The following is a 17,812-nucleotide window of genomic DNA, read 5'->3' as shown; positions in this document are numbered from 1 at the left end:
CTGTCAACAGTAACTGTGACATGCCTCTACAGTGCTGTATGAAAGATTGGCTGCTAACCCAGCCTGTGTGTCCCAGTAATGAGGGAACAGGAACAAACCTCCTCAGCCGAAGTGCGTTTAGAAAACGTCAACTGGAATGCTGGAGAGAGGTGTGACCATCTTTACAGTGGATGGAGAGAGGAGAGGTGCCCCAGAGAACAGGGAGTTATTATTGGTAAATGAGTGTGATGTTGCTGTTTGGTTCTTCACAGGCCCTGACCCCTCGCCGTGGAAAGCCCCATTCACACGCAGACACACTCATACAAAAAGACACACACACACACACATCTGCGGTCATTCACACCACAAATGGTCTGTAACAGCCTTTCTTCCCCCTGAGGAAGAAGAGGAGATGATGAAAAAGATCAAAATAAACCTATGAAGAAACCGTGGCAGAAATATTACAGCTGGACCAGAAAACATTCTACTGTGCAGGGGTGCGGTGTAGTTGTCGAAAAAGAGCAAAGCTAAGCTCGGTCCACGTGAAGATAAGGTTGTTTTATAGGATGACGGATTGTTTTCGCCGACTAAATGAAAACCGACATGCCACTCAGCAGCACGATCAGTCAGACAGGCGGACAGGCGGACAGACACACACAGAGAGAACATGATCTGCCTCCTTGGCTGTCCTGCTGACAGACAGCTTTATGTAGTGTGCAGGGATAAATACAGAGAGTTAGCAGACGGGAGCCACACTGCTGCAGCAACCCACTGTAAAAAAAAAAAAACTGCCTTAAGGGCGCACAGGCACCACATCTCCTGCTAGCAAGATAACACACACCATTATTAACACATTACCCTTCTCTATAAACCCCAGACGCACACAAGCATACACAAGCTCACACACACACAGAGCTTCTGAACGAGCTCGAGGGCAGTCTGACTGCGAGCCGTCACACGGCATATAACTTAAAGCAGAACTCCTCGCGCATGGACACTCTTCTAGACAGTAGGGACTTGTGTTGTCTTTGCCTTTTATGTTTTCTTGTGGTCGTGCCAGAGATTCCAGGGCCAGGTGGAGGTTTAGTGAGTCCTTCTAGACCCTCGCTCCATCTGGCCCTGCTTTGTGCTCTGTGATCGGATGTCAGACAGACAGGCAGGCAGACAGATGGACGAATGGATGGATGATAATCATATAGTTTGGTTACAGTACTAGGTGTGTAAGTGGGTGTGTGCTCGCGTGCGTGTGAATGTGTGTGAATCATGTGACGTGTGTTGCAGCACCTGATGTGTGCTGGTCTGTGGTGTCTGGTGGAGGGCGACGCATCCTGTAAGACCAAGCTGGACCCTCCTCTGGATGGGACAGAGTGTGGAGCAGACAAGGTAGGGGTCCTGTGCTCCGTCTGTCTGCCTGTCTGTCTGTCTGCCTGTCTGTCTGCCGGGACAGGCTGGACTGCAGGCCACACTTCTTATTCTAGCTATCCAGCTTTCATTCATTTGAAATGTGTCCATTTGACACAATTCTGTGTGTATTTATGTGTGCGTGCGTGCATATGTGTGTGTGTTTGTGTCAGTGGTGCAGGGCAGGGGAGTGTGTGAGCAAGACGCCCATCCCTCAGCATGTGGACGGGGACTGGAGCCCGTGGAGTCAGTGGAGCATGTGCAGTAGAACCTGCCGGACCGGAGCCCAGTTCAGGCAGAGGAAATGTGACAACCCACCGTAGGTCATGTGTGTGGGATTTGTGTGTGTGTGTGTATGTATGTGTTGTGTTTGTGTTGATCGACGGTTTTGTGTGTATCTCTAGCCCTGGTCCAGGGGGTAGACACTGCCAGAGGGCCAGTGTGGAGCACAAGGTGTGTGAGGGCCCCCCCTGCCCCAAGGGGACCCCCAGTTTCAGGGACCAGCAGTGTCTGTCGTATGACCGCCACAGCAGCAAGAGGAAGAGTGGCGTGTGGACTGCTGTTATGAACGATGGTGAGTAACACACAGGCCCACACTCTCACACAGAGACAGTAACACACAGGCACACACTCTCACACAGAGACAGTAACACACAGGCCCACACTCTCACACAGAGACAGTAACACACAGGCCCACACTCTCACACAGAGACAGTAACACACAGGCCCACACTCTCACACAGAGACAGTAACACACAGGCACACACTCTCACACAGAGACACAATGTCGTTTTAAGTGCTGCAAACATAGTCTCTCTTCACTCTTACTAACTCATTATTAACGATGAATTTCCGATATGTCTGTAGTGCATTACAATGGGTGAAGTAAGAACGCCATTAAACTCATACTCGTGTGTGGGTGTGTGTGTGTGTGTGTGTGTGTTTATGTATGCGTGTGTGTGCAGAGAAGCCTTGTGCTCTGTTCTGTAGCCCTGTGGGCAGAGATGCCCCGGTCCTGGTGGCAGAGAGAGTGATGGATGGCACGCCCTGTGGACCCTATGAGACCGATCTGTGTGTCAGTGGCAGGTGTCAGGTACTCCCACACACACACACACACACACACACACACACGCACACACACACACACACACACTCACTGGCAAACACACTATCTCCCCCTCTCCCTTCATCTATTTCTCCTCTCTCTTTCCAAACTGCACATTATTCAAGCACGGACTTGGCAGACCTGGGAACTCTACGTTTTAATTGGCCAGGGAGGTACTAGGGTCAGACCAGTACTTCCTGTTCAGCCATCATCATATTTATTTATAGTGCTGTGCAGCCCCGCCCCTTCAGGAACAGGGGATGAGGAGAGAGACAAAGAAAGCAAGAGGAGGGATGTAAGAGAAGATACTCGGCAGGAAATAGCCGATGGATAGACACGGGTGAATGGACATCAGTTTGCTATTATTGTTGTTTTATTGATGGATGTTTATAAAAGACATGCAGTCTCTGGGCAGAACATAAAGCTGTTTCCCAGATTGCTAATGTGTTCCCTGTGTGTCGAGGGAAAGTGCTGCTGTCAGCAAGTCCTAACTCCGACCCTGACTCTGACCCTGAGCTTGAAGATGGTTTTAGGTTAGAACACTGGCACTGTCTGTCAGTCTCATTCCTCCTTTACAATCTCTCTCTCTCTCTCTCTCTCTCTCTCTCTCTCTCTCTCTCTCATCTCTCTGTCTCTATGTCTCTCTCTCTCTCTCTCTCTCTCTCTCTCTCTCTCTCTCTCTTTGGTCATGCACCCTGCTACATCAACTAGATCTGCTGTTATAAACCAAACACACCACTCCCCAACCCTGATCCCTGTCATCTGACCTGGAGAGGGGGGGGGTGGAGACAAGAAAAGAGAGAGGGTCGTGGAGAGATAAGGGGGAGGAAAGCAGAAAAAGGAGACGGGGAGACAAAGGAGGGGGAGGTGGGTTCAGAGAGGAAAGGGAGGCAGGCAGCGAGAAAGAGGAGGCAACAAGCGGACTGAGAGTGAGATAAAGGGGGGGAATGAGAGAGACAAAGAGAGAGAGAGCGAGAGAGAGAGAGAGCAAGAGAGAGAGTAGGATACTGCAGAAAGAGAGAGGGAAGGTCTAAATGTTTTGTTAGGCTGGGTGTATGAAACTCAGGAATGCTATCAAAACACACTTAGAGAGAGAGAGGGAGAGATATGGGGAAAGAGAGAGAGAGAGATGCAGACAAGTAAAAGCAGAGACTTAGCTCTACTTTCCCTCTGGTCAGACAGAAAACCCTGCAATCAGGGAAATATTGCATCCACAATACATCACTCTAGCCCACACTTGCCCACACCGATCCACATTGCCGCACACAAACCCTCTCTACTCCTCATAACGTCACGCTACCACACACAATGCTAAATGCATGCATTAGTGTGTGCGCATGCGTGTGTGTGTTTTCACTTAGTCTGAATCAGCAAGATTCCCTGTGTCCCAGATTCCTCTGAGGAGCGTTTGAGAGTTCCACTGATTCTGAAATTCCAGACCTACAACCACACAACATCCCTCACAGACCGTACCCTTATCTTTAACTCTGTGTGTGTGCATGTGTGTGAGAGAGTGCGTGTGTCTTTGTGTAAGTGTGTGAGATAGTGTGTGCCCGGATTGTGTGTGCCCTTGATTGTGTAACCTGTTTTTAGTTTAAGGGAATGTGTATGAGCCCAGCTGATTCAACTCAGTGCTAATTGCTGGGAAGGATTACATGCTGTATAAACAGTGAGGGAGTGTCATGGTGGAGACAGGGGTGTGTTATTGTAAATAAGAATGTGTTCTTAATTGACTTGCCCGATAAAATAAAGATTCCATAAAAAATAAATACACATGTATGTGGAGGAGACAGGAGTATGTCATGGAAACACTGGGTTTCCATGGAAACTGATTGTACTTTCAGCTGACATCCACTTCTGATTCAATCACATAACATACTGAATTAATCTAAGTGATGTGCTGTACAAGACAGAAATAAAGACATTTTACATTAAGGTTGAATAAACTCCAATGTAGGAACCACATAATCTACCAGGCAGGGTGACCAATATCAATTGTATTGTAACTACAGTACAACAACATCTTAATAATAATCATGCACAGTACAGTGCAGCAAAATACATGTAATATCTCTGTCCAACATAAAAGAAAACTGGAACAAACTCAAACAAAGGGACAAATTAACATGCATCACCAGAAGTAATGTACTGCTACGTTTTGCTTTCAGTGCCCTTAGGCCAAGGAAAAAGTATTTAGTTGAGGGGAAGCTCAAGAATAACTTCTTGAGATCATGTTGTGAAACCGTGAACCCATAATGAAATGTAACTGCATAACAGTTATTTTGTTGCTACTATAGGTGTTGCTGTGTAGTTACATAGTAGTTAATGTAACCTTAATGTAAAGTGTTTCCAAGAGTTGAGCAAGAATGACTAGACTGGATTATACCAGACTAGACTGGATTATACCAGACTAGACTGGACTTGAATAGACTGGACTTGAATAGACTGGACTTGAATAGACTGGACTAGGCTGTAACCTTTCCTGCCACCCCTGTTTTTATGGCTTCAGATCTTCAGTCAGTAATGGCTGCTCTTGTGTTCTTCCTGTCATGTATGTCCTGTTATGTACTTCCTGTTGTGTACGTCCTGTTATGTACTTCCTGTTATGTTCTTCCTGTCATGCACTTCCTGTCATGTACTTCATGTGGAGTGCTTCACGTCATGTACCTCCTGTTGTGTCCTTTCTGCGGTCAGAGAATCGGGTGTGACGGCATCATTGGCTCGTCTGCTAAGGAGGATCGTTGTGGCGTGTGCAGCGGAGATGGGCGATCCTGCAAAATTGTCAAAGGAGACTTCAACCACACCAAGGGCATGGGTGAGTGAGGGAGGAGGGGAGAGGATGTAACAGGACAGTGGGGGAGGAGGGGAGAGGGGGTAACAGGACAGTGGGGGAGGAGGGGAGAGGGGGTAACAGGACAGTGGGGGAGGAGGGGAGAGGGGTAACAGGACAGTGGGGGAGGAGGGGAGAGGGGGTAACAGGACAGTGGGGGAGGAGGGGAGAGGGGGTAACAGGACAGTGGGGGAGGAGGGGAGAGGGGTAACAGGACAGTGGGGGAGGAGGGGAGAGGGGGTAACAGGACAGTGGGGGAGGAGGGGAGAGGGGGTAACAGGACAGTAGGGAGGGGGAACAGTGGAGGTCTGGATAACACGAGGACCTAGATTTAATTACCTGCTGTTTCATTCACCTACACATTAAACAGAGGTGGGCTAGTGTAGTCAAGCTCTCATTAATCAACTATAATGGCTTCCCCTGTAGTGTCAGGATTAGGCTTACTTCTCTGAAAGGCAAAATGAATAGTGCCTTTGGGGTTCTGATGGGTTGATTGTAGTTTAATTTACAGACAGAACTTGTCTTGAATGAGTTTCTTTCAGTGAGAATTAATTATCTTCAAGGGAAAAAACGTGAGAATACAACAAAACCATTTCACACAATAGAAAATGTAAATGAACTGTTCTATGGTGTTCTGTGAGCGAGAGCAATGGGGTGGATTAAGGTAGAACAAGAGAGGAGATGGTTGCGTGTGTGTGTGTGTGTACATGTGTGTGTGGACCACAGCATCTCTGACGGTGCTCTCCATACCTCTGTGTTCCCAGTCACCAGTAGGCAGTGTAAGAGGGTTTCTACCTGTGTGATGGCTAGACCCAGAGCTGTCCCCAAGTGTTTCTCATGTAAGGTGCCTGCTGTGTGTGTGTACGTGTGTAAGTGTGTAAGTGTGTGTGCGTGTTGCTCGTTTCCTGCCCTGACTAAAGTGTTTGAGCATTGGTGGATAAGAACCATTCCTCTGTGGGTTTTCCTGGGATCTGTAGTCCTAACCTGGAACGAGCACAAAGAACAACCCCGTTACTGAACTACATCTCCCTACAACCCCACAACCTCAGTCTTGAGAAAAACCTAGCATACTTCTTCTTCAAAATTTGTGTCTTTTATCCCTTGAGGTGCAACTAAAGTTCCATGTAGGTCATCTCTGAATGAATAACTTCAGACAAGTGTCCCAGAAGAACCCAGAGAGGTGGTGTTGGGTTGTGTGTCTTTAACATTGTGTGGGGGGGTGTGGGGGGGGCTGATGGAAGGAGAGGATGGTGTGGGGACATGTGACGGGTGGTGGTGACTAAGGTGGTGTCTCTAACACAGGTGTGTGGTGCTGTATGTTTCTAGCTCTGGATAGCAGTTGCTCACAGACAAAGATCTAGGATCAGTTTTACCACCTCCTATGAATGATGTCAGCCATCAGACAGGAAGCTCCAAACTGAACTCAGATCAATGTTGAAGGGCATTTCTATTTCTCTCTGAGAGAAGGCTGTTATTACTGAGTCTTTGTTGGGTTTTACTGAAATGGGGTACATTGGTAAGTACTGTGTGAATCGTGTACTGTTGTGTGATGTGTGTGAGTGTGTGTGGCACTATAGCAGAACAAAGCAGTTTGTCAAATTCTATCTGAATTTGAGAAGGTTTTCATCCTTCGACTGGAGAAAGGTCCATAATAGTTTTTAAAATATCAGAAGAATATGTTTGTGATTTAGCTTGTGAAATAGCTGAAGGAGAATTGTTCATTGTTGTTTTGATATATTTTTATCGGGTTTGGCCTTTGATTTCCAAAGCTTAACAAACCTTTTACAAAGAGGTCAGATTGGAATAACCCCAAACTGGCCACTTTGTGAAAGGTTCTTCCTCAAGCAACTATTGGTGTTTATCTCCCTCCTTCTTTCTCTCCCTCCTTCTCTATTTCCATCTCTCTTTTTTTTTCTCTCTCTCCATATACTGTATCTCCCACTTTCCCTCCCTCCCTTCTCCCTCCCTCCCTCCCTCCCTCCCTCCCTCCCTCCCTCCCTCCCTCCCTCCCTCCCTCCCTCCCTCCCTCCCTCCCTCCCTCCCTCTTTCTCCTGCCCCCTCTCTCCCTCTCTCTCCCATTCTCTCTCTCTGAACCTCTCAGATATTTCCTGTCAGCAGACATATGCATGTAAACTTCTGGGATACAACATGTCTTTTATGGACCGGGGAAACTATAGGAAACTAGCCATACTGCTTTGTACTGTTGCTGCCAAGGGCACATGCGTGTGTGTGTGCGTGGGGCATGCGTGTGTGTGTGCGTGTGTAAGGGAGGGAAAGGGCTGGTTTGTTTGTCATGAGCGCTAGCTTTCTCCTGCTCCTCACATAATGGTTCCACGATCCACACACAGACCAGTCTGAAGCTCATTAGCTGTGAGGCCTGTCACTCACCTGTCACCTGCCCCACTGAGATCCTTCCAGACACTGTGATGTCAGAGCACCCTGCACAGCAGGGTGCAAGTCTATCTGGGACTGTCGCCAGTCATCTGACACACGTACAGACATTAATAGGTGACCCTGGACTACTGTTCAGATTCTGCTTGACTCTCTACTTCTAAAGCTTTACCTGGGACATCTGAGAGGAGCATACGGAAATGTAGTCTGTGGATAGTCTATCTGTGTCCTGTAAAGACTGCTTTAAAAACATCAGAGCGCTGCTTTGTCAGGACGGCGAGGCAGGTTTCCTGTCTGCAGTGGGGACAAGCAGGAAACCTGTAAGAGGAGCAGACGAGAGGAGCCTTTATGACACACACCCAGTCCTCAACAGCCCAGCCGCGCCTCGCTCCTCACCCTCCCCTCACCCCCCGCCTGCTCTTCTCCCTGTCTCATTCTCTCGTCCGTTGCCTAGGTTACATTGAGGCGGCAGTCATACCTGTGGGCGCACGAAGGATCAAAGTAGTGGAGGACAAGCCGTCCCACAGCTTCCTGGGTAAGAATGAATTGCATTGCCCTCTCACGCACACACACACACACCGGTGCACACATGCTCACACACAACGCACACACAACCACTCGCACAGTGGAGGAGGGGCGAGGGGAGCGGAGGGCAGGAAAGGAGAGAAGAGAAATGGATAGGAGAGGACAGGAGAGGAGAGGAGAGGAGGGGAGGGGAGTGGAGGGGAGGGGAGTGGAGGGGAGGAGAGAGTAATAAAGGAGAGGAGAGCTTAAGAAGCCAACCGCTCCCTCAGAGAGAGTGGAACATCTGGTCTTCAAAGAGAGCACTCAAACACCACTTCCCTCATACAGTGGGAGGCCTCTCCTTTTATGAACAGTAAACAGCCTAATCATGTTTCTCTATAAAACAATACGACTTTGAAAACAAACAGGGCAGTAAAAACAGGCGTTAAGCTGAAGCAGTGTAGAGCAACATGTAGAGTTAAACATTACTGTAATGAAGGTACACATTGGATCCTAATGACATAGGTAATGATTTCAATTTTACACTTTCTAAGCCCCTAACTTGTGTTTTGTAAGACGACTTTGAAACAAACCGGCCTAGAGTCTATTTAAATGTTTGCTCCTCTCTGAAGCCTGTCATTACACACCACCCAGTCATGCCAGTGGCCTCATCGCAAAAACATAAACCAGGAGAGACTCAAAGAGGTCTTATGGAACACACTGCATCTCACCCTTCCCGCTGTCATTAACTCTCACAGAGCTAGTTTCATTCCTCTTTTCTGGGCACCCTAGCCAGAGGCAGACAGGAGAAAGGGGGAAAACTTTAGGAGGAGGAAAGAATGAGAGATATAAGGAGAGCAAGAGAGACAGGGTGACAGAGAGAGAGAGAAAAGCTCTCCAGTGCATAACCCAACCCAGGGTGGACTTCCTATGTGGCGTCTGGCTCGGGTCCTCTCAGGCCCGGAGAGACGTGCGCTAACTCTGGATGTGTGGTGAGGTCGTCTGCTGGGCCAACCTCAATCCACTTCAAGGGCTCTTTCAAGTGACGATGCTGTGCTGCTTTGGTGTGGCGGAGGCAGCAGCACACACAGTCAACTCCACTCACCCTAGAGAGAGCGACACCCACTCTGCTGATTGGATGGCTCGAAATCCCTTTGTTGAGGGATTAAACCCAGTTTGTTTTCAAGTTGTGTGTTTCAGGTCTTTTGAATCATCTCTGTTATGTGTCCTTGTCACCGTGGACTCATGACTGGGACTAGGAAGCTTTATGAGAGCACAGCAGTTGGGCTTGAACTTTCGACCTTGTGTCTCCCCCTGACTCCTCCCCCTGACTCCTCCCCCTGACTCCTCCCCCTGACTCCTCCCCCTCTCCTCCAGCTCTGAAAGACTCCAGCCGGAGGTCCATCAACAGCGACTGGAAGATCGAGCTCCCGGGGGAGTTCCAGCTGGCAGGAACCACCGTGCGCTACGTGAGGAGGGGCCTCTGGGAGAAGATGTCTGCCAAGGGGCCCACCCAGACCCCCCTGCACCTGATGGTAAAGACATTAGCCAGGCCTGTGCCCCCACAGTTATGTCACACACTGACCTCTCCGCACCCATAAATAGTGTATTTCATTATTCACCCTCCTCCCCCTCACCCCTTCTCTCCGCCTTTAACCCCCATCCTTCACCGTCTCCATCCCCCTTCACCCCCCCTTCACCCCCTCCCTGCCCCTCCGCCACCTCCCCCCCGGCAGGTGCTGCTGTTCCACGACCAGACCTATGGGATCCACTACGAGTACACGGTGTCTCTGAGCAGCGGCCAGGAGAACAGCAGCGCCGAGCGGAAGGAGCCGGAACACCTCTACCTCTGGACTCACAGCAGCTGGAACGACTGCAGCGTGCAGTGTGGGGGAGGTGGGGCCACGCGGCACATAGACACACACGCTCATTTCCATTCCATGCAGACACACATGCAGACACGTACAGTACATCTGCTCATATCAGTGCATGGGGCTTGAGCGTTTCTAGGACATTAGCTGCATCAGTGGACAGAGTCTCCATGCGGGCTGACACTGATCCAGTTTCAGGCCAGCTCTGGCTGTTGCCCTTCCCTCCCCTGCTGCTGCCGTCCTCTGGGCTGATGTGTTAGATCTGGAGCTCTAATCTGGAGCACGCCACCTCACATCTGGGTCCCACCCTGCGTCTCTAATCTGGGGCTGGCTGCCCAACACAGGTTCCCTGCCAGGCATGGGCACCACTTCAAACAGAGCTAGGGGAGAGTGTCCGGCTGGGTCTGGGTCTAGGGGTGGGGCTGGGTCTAGGGGTGGGGCTGGGTCTAGGGGTGGGGCTGGGTCTAGGGGTGGGGGTGGGTCTGGGGGTGGGGCGTGGTCTGGGTCTAGGGGTGGGGCTGGGTCTAGGGGTGGGGCTGGGTCTAGGGGTGGGGGTGGGTCTGGGGGTGGGGCGTGGTCTGGGTCTAGGGGTGGGGCTGGGTCTAGGGGTGGGGCTGGGTCTAGGGGTGGGGGTGGGTCTTGGGGTGGGGCGTGGTCTGGGTCTAGGGCTGTGGCTGGGAGACTGGAGCAGGGCGTCCCAGCGCTAGCTACTGTAGCAGCAGCAGTCAGGGTCATGCTGTGTGTCTTCATGGAGTTAGGGTTAGGGTATGTCCATTCAGCACACAGGTGTGTTCATATGGTGAAAGGAGGACAGGCGTTCTCCACCTGTCACCTACAGAGCCCCGACAGAAGCACGGAACTCAGGTCTTCTTTGTTTCATAGAGAGTTTTTGGGTTTTGTGACCCATTTCTGAAGCGCTTAGATGTGGAAGAGGAATCCTCCTCGGAGAAGAGTGCCCTGGGTGGCTGTTTCCTTGGTAACTGTAGCTCAGAGTTGTGATCAGCACGAGGAGTTTGTCTCAGGCTATTTTCATCTGTGGCTTATTCTGCCTCTCAGCAGTCCTGACTGATTTCCTCGCGGAGCAACATGCCCAGTCTGGGCTGCTCTGGATCCGAGACTCTGGGCCATAACAACACCCCTGCTGCCGTTCGCTGCTGTGAGCTCTAATTAACTGAGTTTTATGATGTGATCGCCTCCGCATTAGGCCGAGGCTGGGATTTAGTTCACTGGAGTGTTCAGGGTCGGAGGCAGGTCGTGTTTAAGGGGGGCGGCTGGAGAGGGTTGTTTGGGGTGAGAGACGGGAGCAGGAGGAGGAGGAGGATGGCGTCTAGGTCAGGCTACACACTGCAGTGACACAGAACTGTTGCCATGGGAGCTTTAAAGGTTACTGTATACTCACAACAAATTCAATGTTCGATTTGCCACTTTCTCTTTTTCATGTTCTCTCTCACTCATTGTCTCTCTCTCTCTCACTCATTGTCTCTCTCTCTCCCTCTCCCTCTGTCCTCCCCCTCTTCCACTGTGTGTCTAGGTGAGAGGAGGACTGTGGTCTCCTGCATGAGGATGCTCAATAAGACCATGTCCGTGGTCAATGACAGCCACTGTCACCCTGAGAACCGACCACTCCCCCAAGTACGCCTGTGCAACACCCATCCCTGCCAATACCGGTGAGACACACACACATACATGCATACATCAGCACAGACTCACACACTCACTCACACACACACATACACATGCATGCATCACCCCATACTCACACACATATACACTCACACACACACGTACAGACACACCTCCAACAGCCTAACAGCGAGTGCACGGCTCACCCTTCCCTGGTAACAATTGATTTCCTGTGCAGAGGAATGGCTCCGTCCCCTAGCCTCTCTCCTCCTCTCTCCTCTCTCATCTCATTGATGTTCTCATCCATCTGAGAGCTCTGGCATCAAAACCAGATTGTCGGTGTGGAGAATGCAGGGAGGCAGCGTGAAAGCCCTGTCTGCAGCCCTGGAACTCTGTTGTGCTTCCGAAACAGATCTAACCAGACACGGACACACAGAGGAAAACGATTGTGTTCCACCCACACTGATCTGCCGGTCAGACATGTGTCTCCTTCCCCATAGATCCAGACAAAACATGGACGTGCTGCCGTTGTTGCAGTCGCAAAACCCACTCAAAGGTTCCATGTCATGTTCTTGGTTTAGACACATCCGGCGCGCTCTCTCTCTCTCCTTTTCCTTTCAACTGTTTAACGTGTGCTATTGTGCGAAACAGGTGCAAATGAGTTTTGTAGTGTCACAGGTATTATGTGCTTCCATGGTTTGATATGTGAGTGTTACAGGCCAGCTCACGACTGCTTTTACTGTGGAGAAGATAACTACTGCTCTTTCTCTTTCTCATTACCTTCCTCTCGTTATCTCTCTCTCTCTCTCGCCCCTCTCTCTCTCTCTCTCTCTCTCTCTCTCTCTCTCTCTCTTCCTGGTTCCTCTCTCTCTCCTGGTTCCTCTCTATCTCTCTCTCTCTCCTGGTTCCTCTCTCTCTCTCTCTCTCTCTCTCTCTCCTGGTTCCTCTCTATCTCTCTCTCTCTCTCTCTCTCTCTCTCTCTCTCTCCTGGTTCCTCTCTCTCTCTCTCTCTCTCTCTCTCTCTCTCTCTCTCTCTCTCTCTCTCTCTCTCTCTCTCTCTCTCTCTCCTGGTTCCTCTCTCTCTCTCCTGGTTCCTCTCTCTCTCCTGGTTCATCTCTCTCTCTCTCTCTCTCTCTCTCTCTCTCTCTCTCTCTCTCTCTCTCTCTCTCTCTCTCTCTCTCTCTCTCTCTCTCTCTCTCTCTCTCTCTCTCTCTCTCTCTCTCTCTCTCTCCTGGTTCCTCTCTCTCTCCAAGGTGGGTGACTGGGGAGTGGGGCTTGTGTTCTGTGACGTGTCGGAAGGGTGTACAGCAGAGGGAGGTGGTGTGTGTGTACCAGCTCCAGAACGGCTCCTACATCCACACCCGGGACCTGTACTGCCAGGGGGGCAAGCCCCCCACCGTACAGGGCTGCGAGGGACGACTCTGCCTCACTGTCTGGGAGGCCTCCGAGTGGTCCAAGGTCTGACACACACACACACACAAACACACACACTTCCCGTATATATGACTGTATATGCCTGTTGTAACTGCTTCCTTCCCTCCCCCCAGTGTTCGTCAGACTGTGGCGTGGGGGTCAGGAGCAGGACGGTGAGCTGCACTAACCCTCAGGGACGCTGTGACCCCCAGTCCAGGCCTGCCGACGTGGAGCCCTGTGAGGACCACTCCCAGTGCTACGAGTGGAAGACTGGAGACTGGTCCAAGGTGTGTTCACACACACACACAGACACACAAGCATACACACACACACACACGCACACAAACGCCCACACAAATACACGCATACACACACTGGTGCAGCCAAACACACCCAAACACAGCACGCGCCCAGTGCGCTGTTTATAGACCCCTCCATCCAGTCCAGATGTCCCCTCTGTCATGATGGATGCTTCTCTGCGGTACAGGGTGTAGGTCGGTGCCAGTCGTGGCGTTTGTGTGTGTGTGTGTGTGTTGATAGATAGACCGGGTCCTCCTGCCTCCTCTCTCACGAGAGCTCCCAGTGAGGGATGAGTACCTGTGTGCGTTCAGCAGCCAGGCAGCGAGGAACCCTTCCTCCCTGGCCTCAGCTGCACACGCTGAGATGGGGGTCATGTGTTCCCCTGACCCGGCGGAGTGACCCCGGGGCTTACGCTTGGCGCCACTTCCTGAAAGGGGGTCATAAACGCCCTGTAGGGTTGCAGACAGCTGCGTGTGACATGTAGGGGGCGTGGCCAGATGATATGTGCGTCACAGACAGTCTGTCTGAGGTTTAATGGTCAGCCTGGGGAAGCAGGCTGGAGTGTGACATCACGAAACCCTCTACTGGAACCCGCTGGATGTTAACAGACTGGAACCAAAACAAGCAGTACTCCCACTGACGTCTAAATGTAGTTCTATAAGAATCCTAATGTTGTTGTGTCAGCTGTGGGGAATAGCTTATAGAAAATACATCTATTTTTTTTCTGAGAATAATAAGACCTTGTCTGGAAGTCCTTCTCGGATGAGCCTCAATGTTGGTGATGCAATATGGCATCGTACAGCTGCCTCCCCAGATGCACACACACACCTGTTACACACACTGTCAGAGCCAGGGACACCGTCGGTATGACTCAGTTTATTCATGCTAAACTCTGGGTAAACTTTATAATGAATACAAACGAACCCACAGAGTAACGATGAGTAATGTTCTGCAAATGAAGGTTTGGTTGCTCCCGGTGTCTGGCGAGTGGGAACCGGCACCGACTCAGCTCTCTGCTCTGTTTAGCAGGTGTCAAGGAAGCCTGGGTTTCTGTTCTGTGGAAATGTCACACACTGAGTAACACGCTGAAAAAACACCAAGCCGATTGTGACTTCAAGTTTTTATCTTCAGAAAGATAGATTGCTTTGTAGCAAATTCATGACACCCTCTTTCTGAGAGGGTCTTCTGTCATGATCAATACATCAAACACCAAAAAAACAACACAATTATGAGGAGTTCTGGAAACAGCCAAATGATGTTAAATTGCGCTGTCTCGTTTCGCGAGGAAGCCTGTCATCTCCTGACATCTCATGTCACGCTGCCGTCCTGGCCATTATCGTGTGTGACGTCACGTAGAGTGCTGTCTCTAATGAGAGGGACATGTGGGTGGGTGTTTTGATACACTTATCCCGGTTTGTACACGTCAGTCTGGAAGACCTGTAACAGGCTTGTCTTCTTCACCTGAAAGGGACTGTTACCTGCCCACAGAGTGCCAAGCGTTTTAAGCTTCTCAAACAGCTATGCATCAAAACCAGTCCTCCATTCCCTGCATCTGAGACAGTTTAGACGGCTGTTGAGTTAAAGCCAAACTAGCCCTGACCTTTTAGAGTCGGTAGAGCCAGAGGCAGAGGAGGCTTTGATCAGCCTGTTGGATATTCTGTAAGAGGCTGAGGCACAGCGGGCCAAAGAGAGAGGTGAGTTTCTCTCTGTCGCTGCCTCTCTCTCAGCGTCAAAGTCTCTCTATGTCCTCATCTCTCTCTCTGATGTTCGTATCACTCTCTCCCGATATGGGTGTTGTCTAGGACACAGTCCACTTGACCCCAATCTTAGTCCAAACCACGTCACCAACTTTTAGCCTGGTATTAACCTTGACGCCAACATCTCACTTTACTCTGGAAGAATGTAGCTGGAGGATCTGGGAAGCTCTCCCGAGGTCACATGTTCCCAGGGATTAGACAGGACTGTGTGATCCGAGCAGAGCCAGTCATGACACACATCACTCACACAGTGTTCTCTCCACTTGGCCAAACGCTTGTTTGTTTGTGTGTTAGCTCCGAAGTACATGTCGGCGTTTGTGTCTGTGTATGTGTGATTGTATGGGGGTGTGTGAGTGGGTATGTATGTGTGCATGCGTGTCTGTTAGTGTGTGGCGCATGTTCATATGTGACAGAGAGAAAAGAGAGAGACCTGTCTCTCTCACAAACACTTAATCATGAGAGAGAGATAATAAAGGCCCCAGCCCTGCTGAAAGGGCCTCTTCAGAGCTCTCCTGCTCATTAAACTGCCGAGAGATGAGGAGTGATTGTAATCAGATTGTCCGAGTCCTTCTCTGCTTGCTCCGTGTCAAGTGAGTAAGTCTTTCTGGAGAGCACAGGCCCTCTCAGTGGAGACGTAGACAGCCTCTGCTAATGGGTTACACGTGCAGAGCAAAGTGAATGCTCTCAGTGTTGATGGAGACCATGTGATGGAAGTCCTCATCCCAGTCTTCATTACAGTATCAGGTTGTGGAGGCCGTAGCAGTGGCCAGCTAGAGCCAGCTGTCGTGGGGGAGTACTGGGCTGGTCTGGATAGCAAGGCTCTCACATCTGGATCCACACTAACATCCTGGTAGATTTGAGCGTCACACTGGCTGTCACGTGAGCCAATGGGAGAGCTTGTTCCTTCCAGCTGCAACCAATAGCAACTTCGAGCTCAGAAAGGATTCAGCCATTAAGTGTGGGACATGTATGAAGTGTGGGACATGTATGAATGAACATTTTGCTGACAATCACTGGCTGTTTACAGTGCTCGTCATCTTGTGGGAAGGGTCTCCAGTCCAGAGTGGTCCAATGTATGCACAGGGTGACGGGTCGTCACGGTAACGACTGCCCGACCATGTTGAGGCCCCCAACCTACCGACCCTGCCACCAGGGGGCGTGCAACGAGAAGATCAACATCAACACCATCACCTCACCCAGATTAGGTAGGTACACTGGCACAAGAGAGGGAGAGAGTGCGTGTGTGCCTGCATCCCTCTTTTTGTGTCCCCGTGTGTGTGTGTGTGTGTGTGTGTGTGTACCTGTGTGCTGACTGGGCTTGTGTGTGCTGTTTGTCCCCAGCTGCTCTGAGCTACAAGTGTGCAGGTGACCAGTGGACGGTGTACTGCCGCGTGGTCAGGGAGAAGAGCCTGTGTAAGGACATGAGGTGGTACCAACGCTGCTGTGACACATGCAGGGACTTTTACGCCAACAAAACGCCACGCAAGAGTTAATGACCAACACACTCCCCCTGCCACCTAACGCTTTTTTTTTTTGTCTTTTACTGTTACATGACGTTTTATTTGTTGTTATTGCAGTTGTTGTTATTATTTTCGTTACTGTTATTATGGTTACCAATAGACGTTTCAAAAAATCACTTTTACAACACAGATGTGTGTCTATGTAAGATCACTAAGCTTCCAGTTTGATGAAGACTTGAAAAACAATAAGCCTTATGTTGCTGTAAACCAATGTGTTTGACGTCAGAGGTGGGCTGTCTGGGGGGGCCTGTTCTGTTGTTGGTGTGGGTAGACATTCAGGGTGAGGTCTCCCCTGTAGTGACCCACGGAGCTGCCCAGGGCTGGGCTGGGGCAGAGCCACCAGCTGACTGCCCTTCAGAACCACACACCCCATCCTCTGCCAGTTCCCTCACAAACTGTCATGTTCTATGTTGTACGTGTTGTGTGTGTCATTGTTGCTATTTAAGACTTGCTATGGGGGGGGGAATATAAATATGTTGTTTTAAGGTGAGACTACCAAGCTAGCCAGCAGATCAGTGGATCTGCTGGATCCACTGATCTGAGGGTCTCTGGGAGACTGGGAGACTGGACAACTCACCTGGCACATAATAGTAACCTAGATATTTGCCTTTTCACATGATAAGTTGGACTAATAGACTGGAGAAGAGCTTTGGGGGAACTGATGCTGATCCCAGATGGGGTAACACTAGGACTCCTAGAGGGGGAGGGAGAGAGAGAGATTTAACATACGTGTGGGCTGTCCATTCTCACACAGGTAGGAGGTGCCCAGAGATGCGTCAACCAACTGAGCCATCTGAACTGCAGTGTTACCCTTTCACACACACACACACACACTCTGCTTTACTGCGCAGATCCTGTTTTGTTAACTCTTAATAACCTTGACGTAAGCTAAACTCTGGTTTTAAACGGACACTGATACTAAACATGGTGCTCTTTGTTACGAACGCATCTGACTTGTAATCAAACACACCACATCTTGTAGCAACAGTAGCACAGTAGCAACTGTGTGTGTGTGTGTGTGTGTGTGTGTGTGTGTGTGTGTGTGTGTGTGTGTGTGTGTGTGTGTGTGTGTGTGTGTGTGTGTGTGTGTGTGTGTGTGTGTGTGTGTGTGTGTAAAA

At 50.2% G+C, this 17,812-nt stretch overlaps 1 protein-coding gene across 2 annotated transcripts in view; it reads left to right on the top strand.

The window, feature by feature from the left end:
- adamts17 (ADAM metallopeptidase with thrombospondin type 1 motif, 17) overlaps window positions 1-17,812 on the top strand; it is a 44,485-nt gene extending 26,673 nt beyond the window's left edge. The window contains exons 11-24 of one of the 2 annotated variants that reach the window (XM_062471515.1): window positions 1,261-1,362; window positions 1,554-1,699; window positions 1,785-1,954; window positions 2,346-2,473; window positions 5,180-5,300; window positions 6,080-6,154; window positions 8,161-8,241; window positions 9,588-9,745; window positions 9,947-10,106; window positions 11,613-11,748; window positions 12,958-13,162; window positions 13,252-13,404; window positions 16,202-16,379; window positions 16,516-17,812. In XM_062471515.1, coding sequence (XP_062327499.1) covers window positions 1,261-1,362; window positions 1,554-1,699; window positions 1,785-1,954; window positions 2,346-2,473; window positions 5,180-5,300; window positions 6,080-6,154; window positions 8,161-8,241; window positions 9,588-9,745; window positions 9,947-10,106; window positions 11,613-11,748; window positions 12,958-13,162; window positions 13,252-13,404; window positions 16,202-16,379; window positions 16,516-16,667 — 1,965 coding nt within the window. In that variant the 3' untranslated portion in view covers window positions 16,668-17,812. The remainder of the gene's footprint in view (window positions 1-1,260; window positions 1,363-1,553; window positions 1,700-1,784; window positions 1,955-2,345; window positions 2,474-5,179; window positions 5,301-6,079; window positions 6,155-8,160; window positions 8,242-9,587; window positions 9,746-9,946; window positions 10,107-11,612; window positions 11,749-12,957; window positions 13,163-13,251; window positions 13,405-16,201; window positions 16,380-16,515) is intronic. The other variant, XM_062471516.1, reaches the window with a different exon arrangement.

The sequence above is a fragment of the Osmerus eperlanus genome, chromosome 10, assembly GCF_963692335.1.
Source record: "Osmerus eperlanus chromosome 10, fOsmEpe2.1, whole genome shotgun sequence".
Lineage (NCBI taxonomy): Eukaryota > Metazoa > Chordata > Actinopteri > Osmeriformes > Osmeridae > Osmerus > Osmerus eperlanus.
This window is presented reverse-complemented; position numbering and strand designations above follow the sequence as displayed.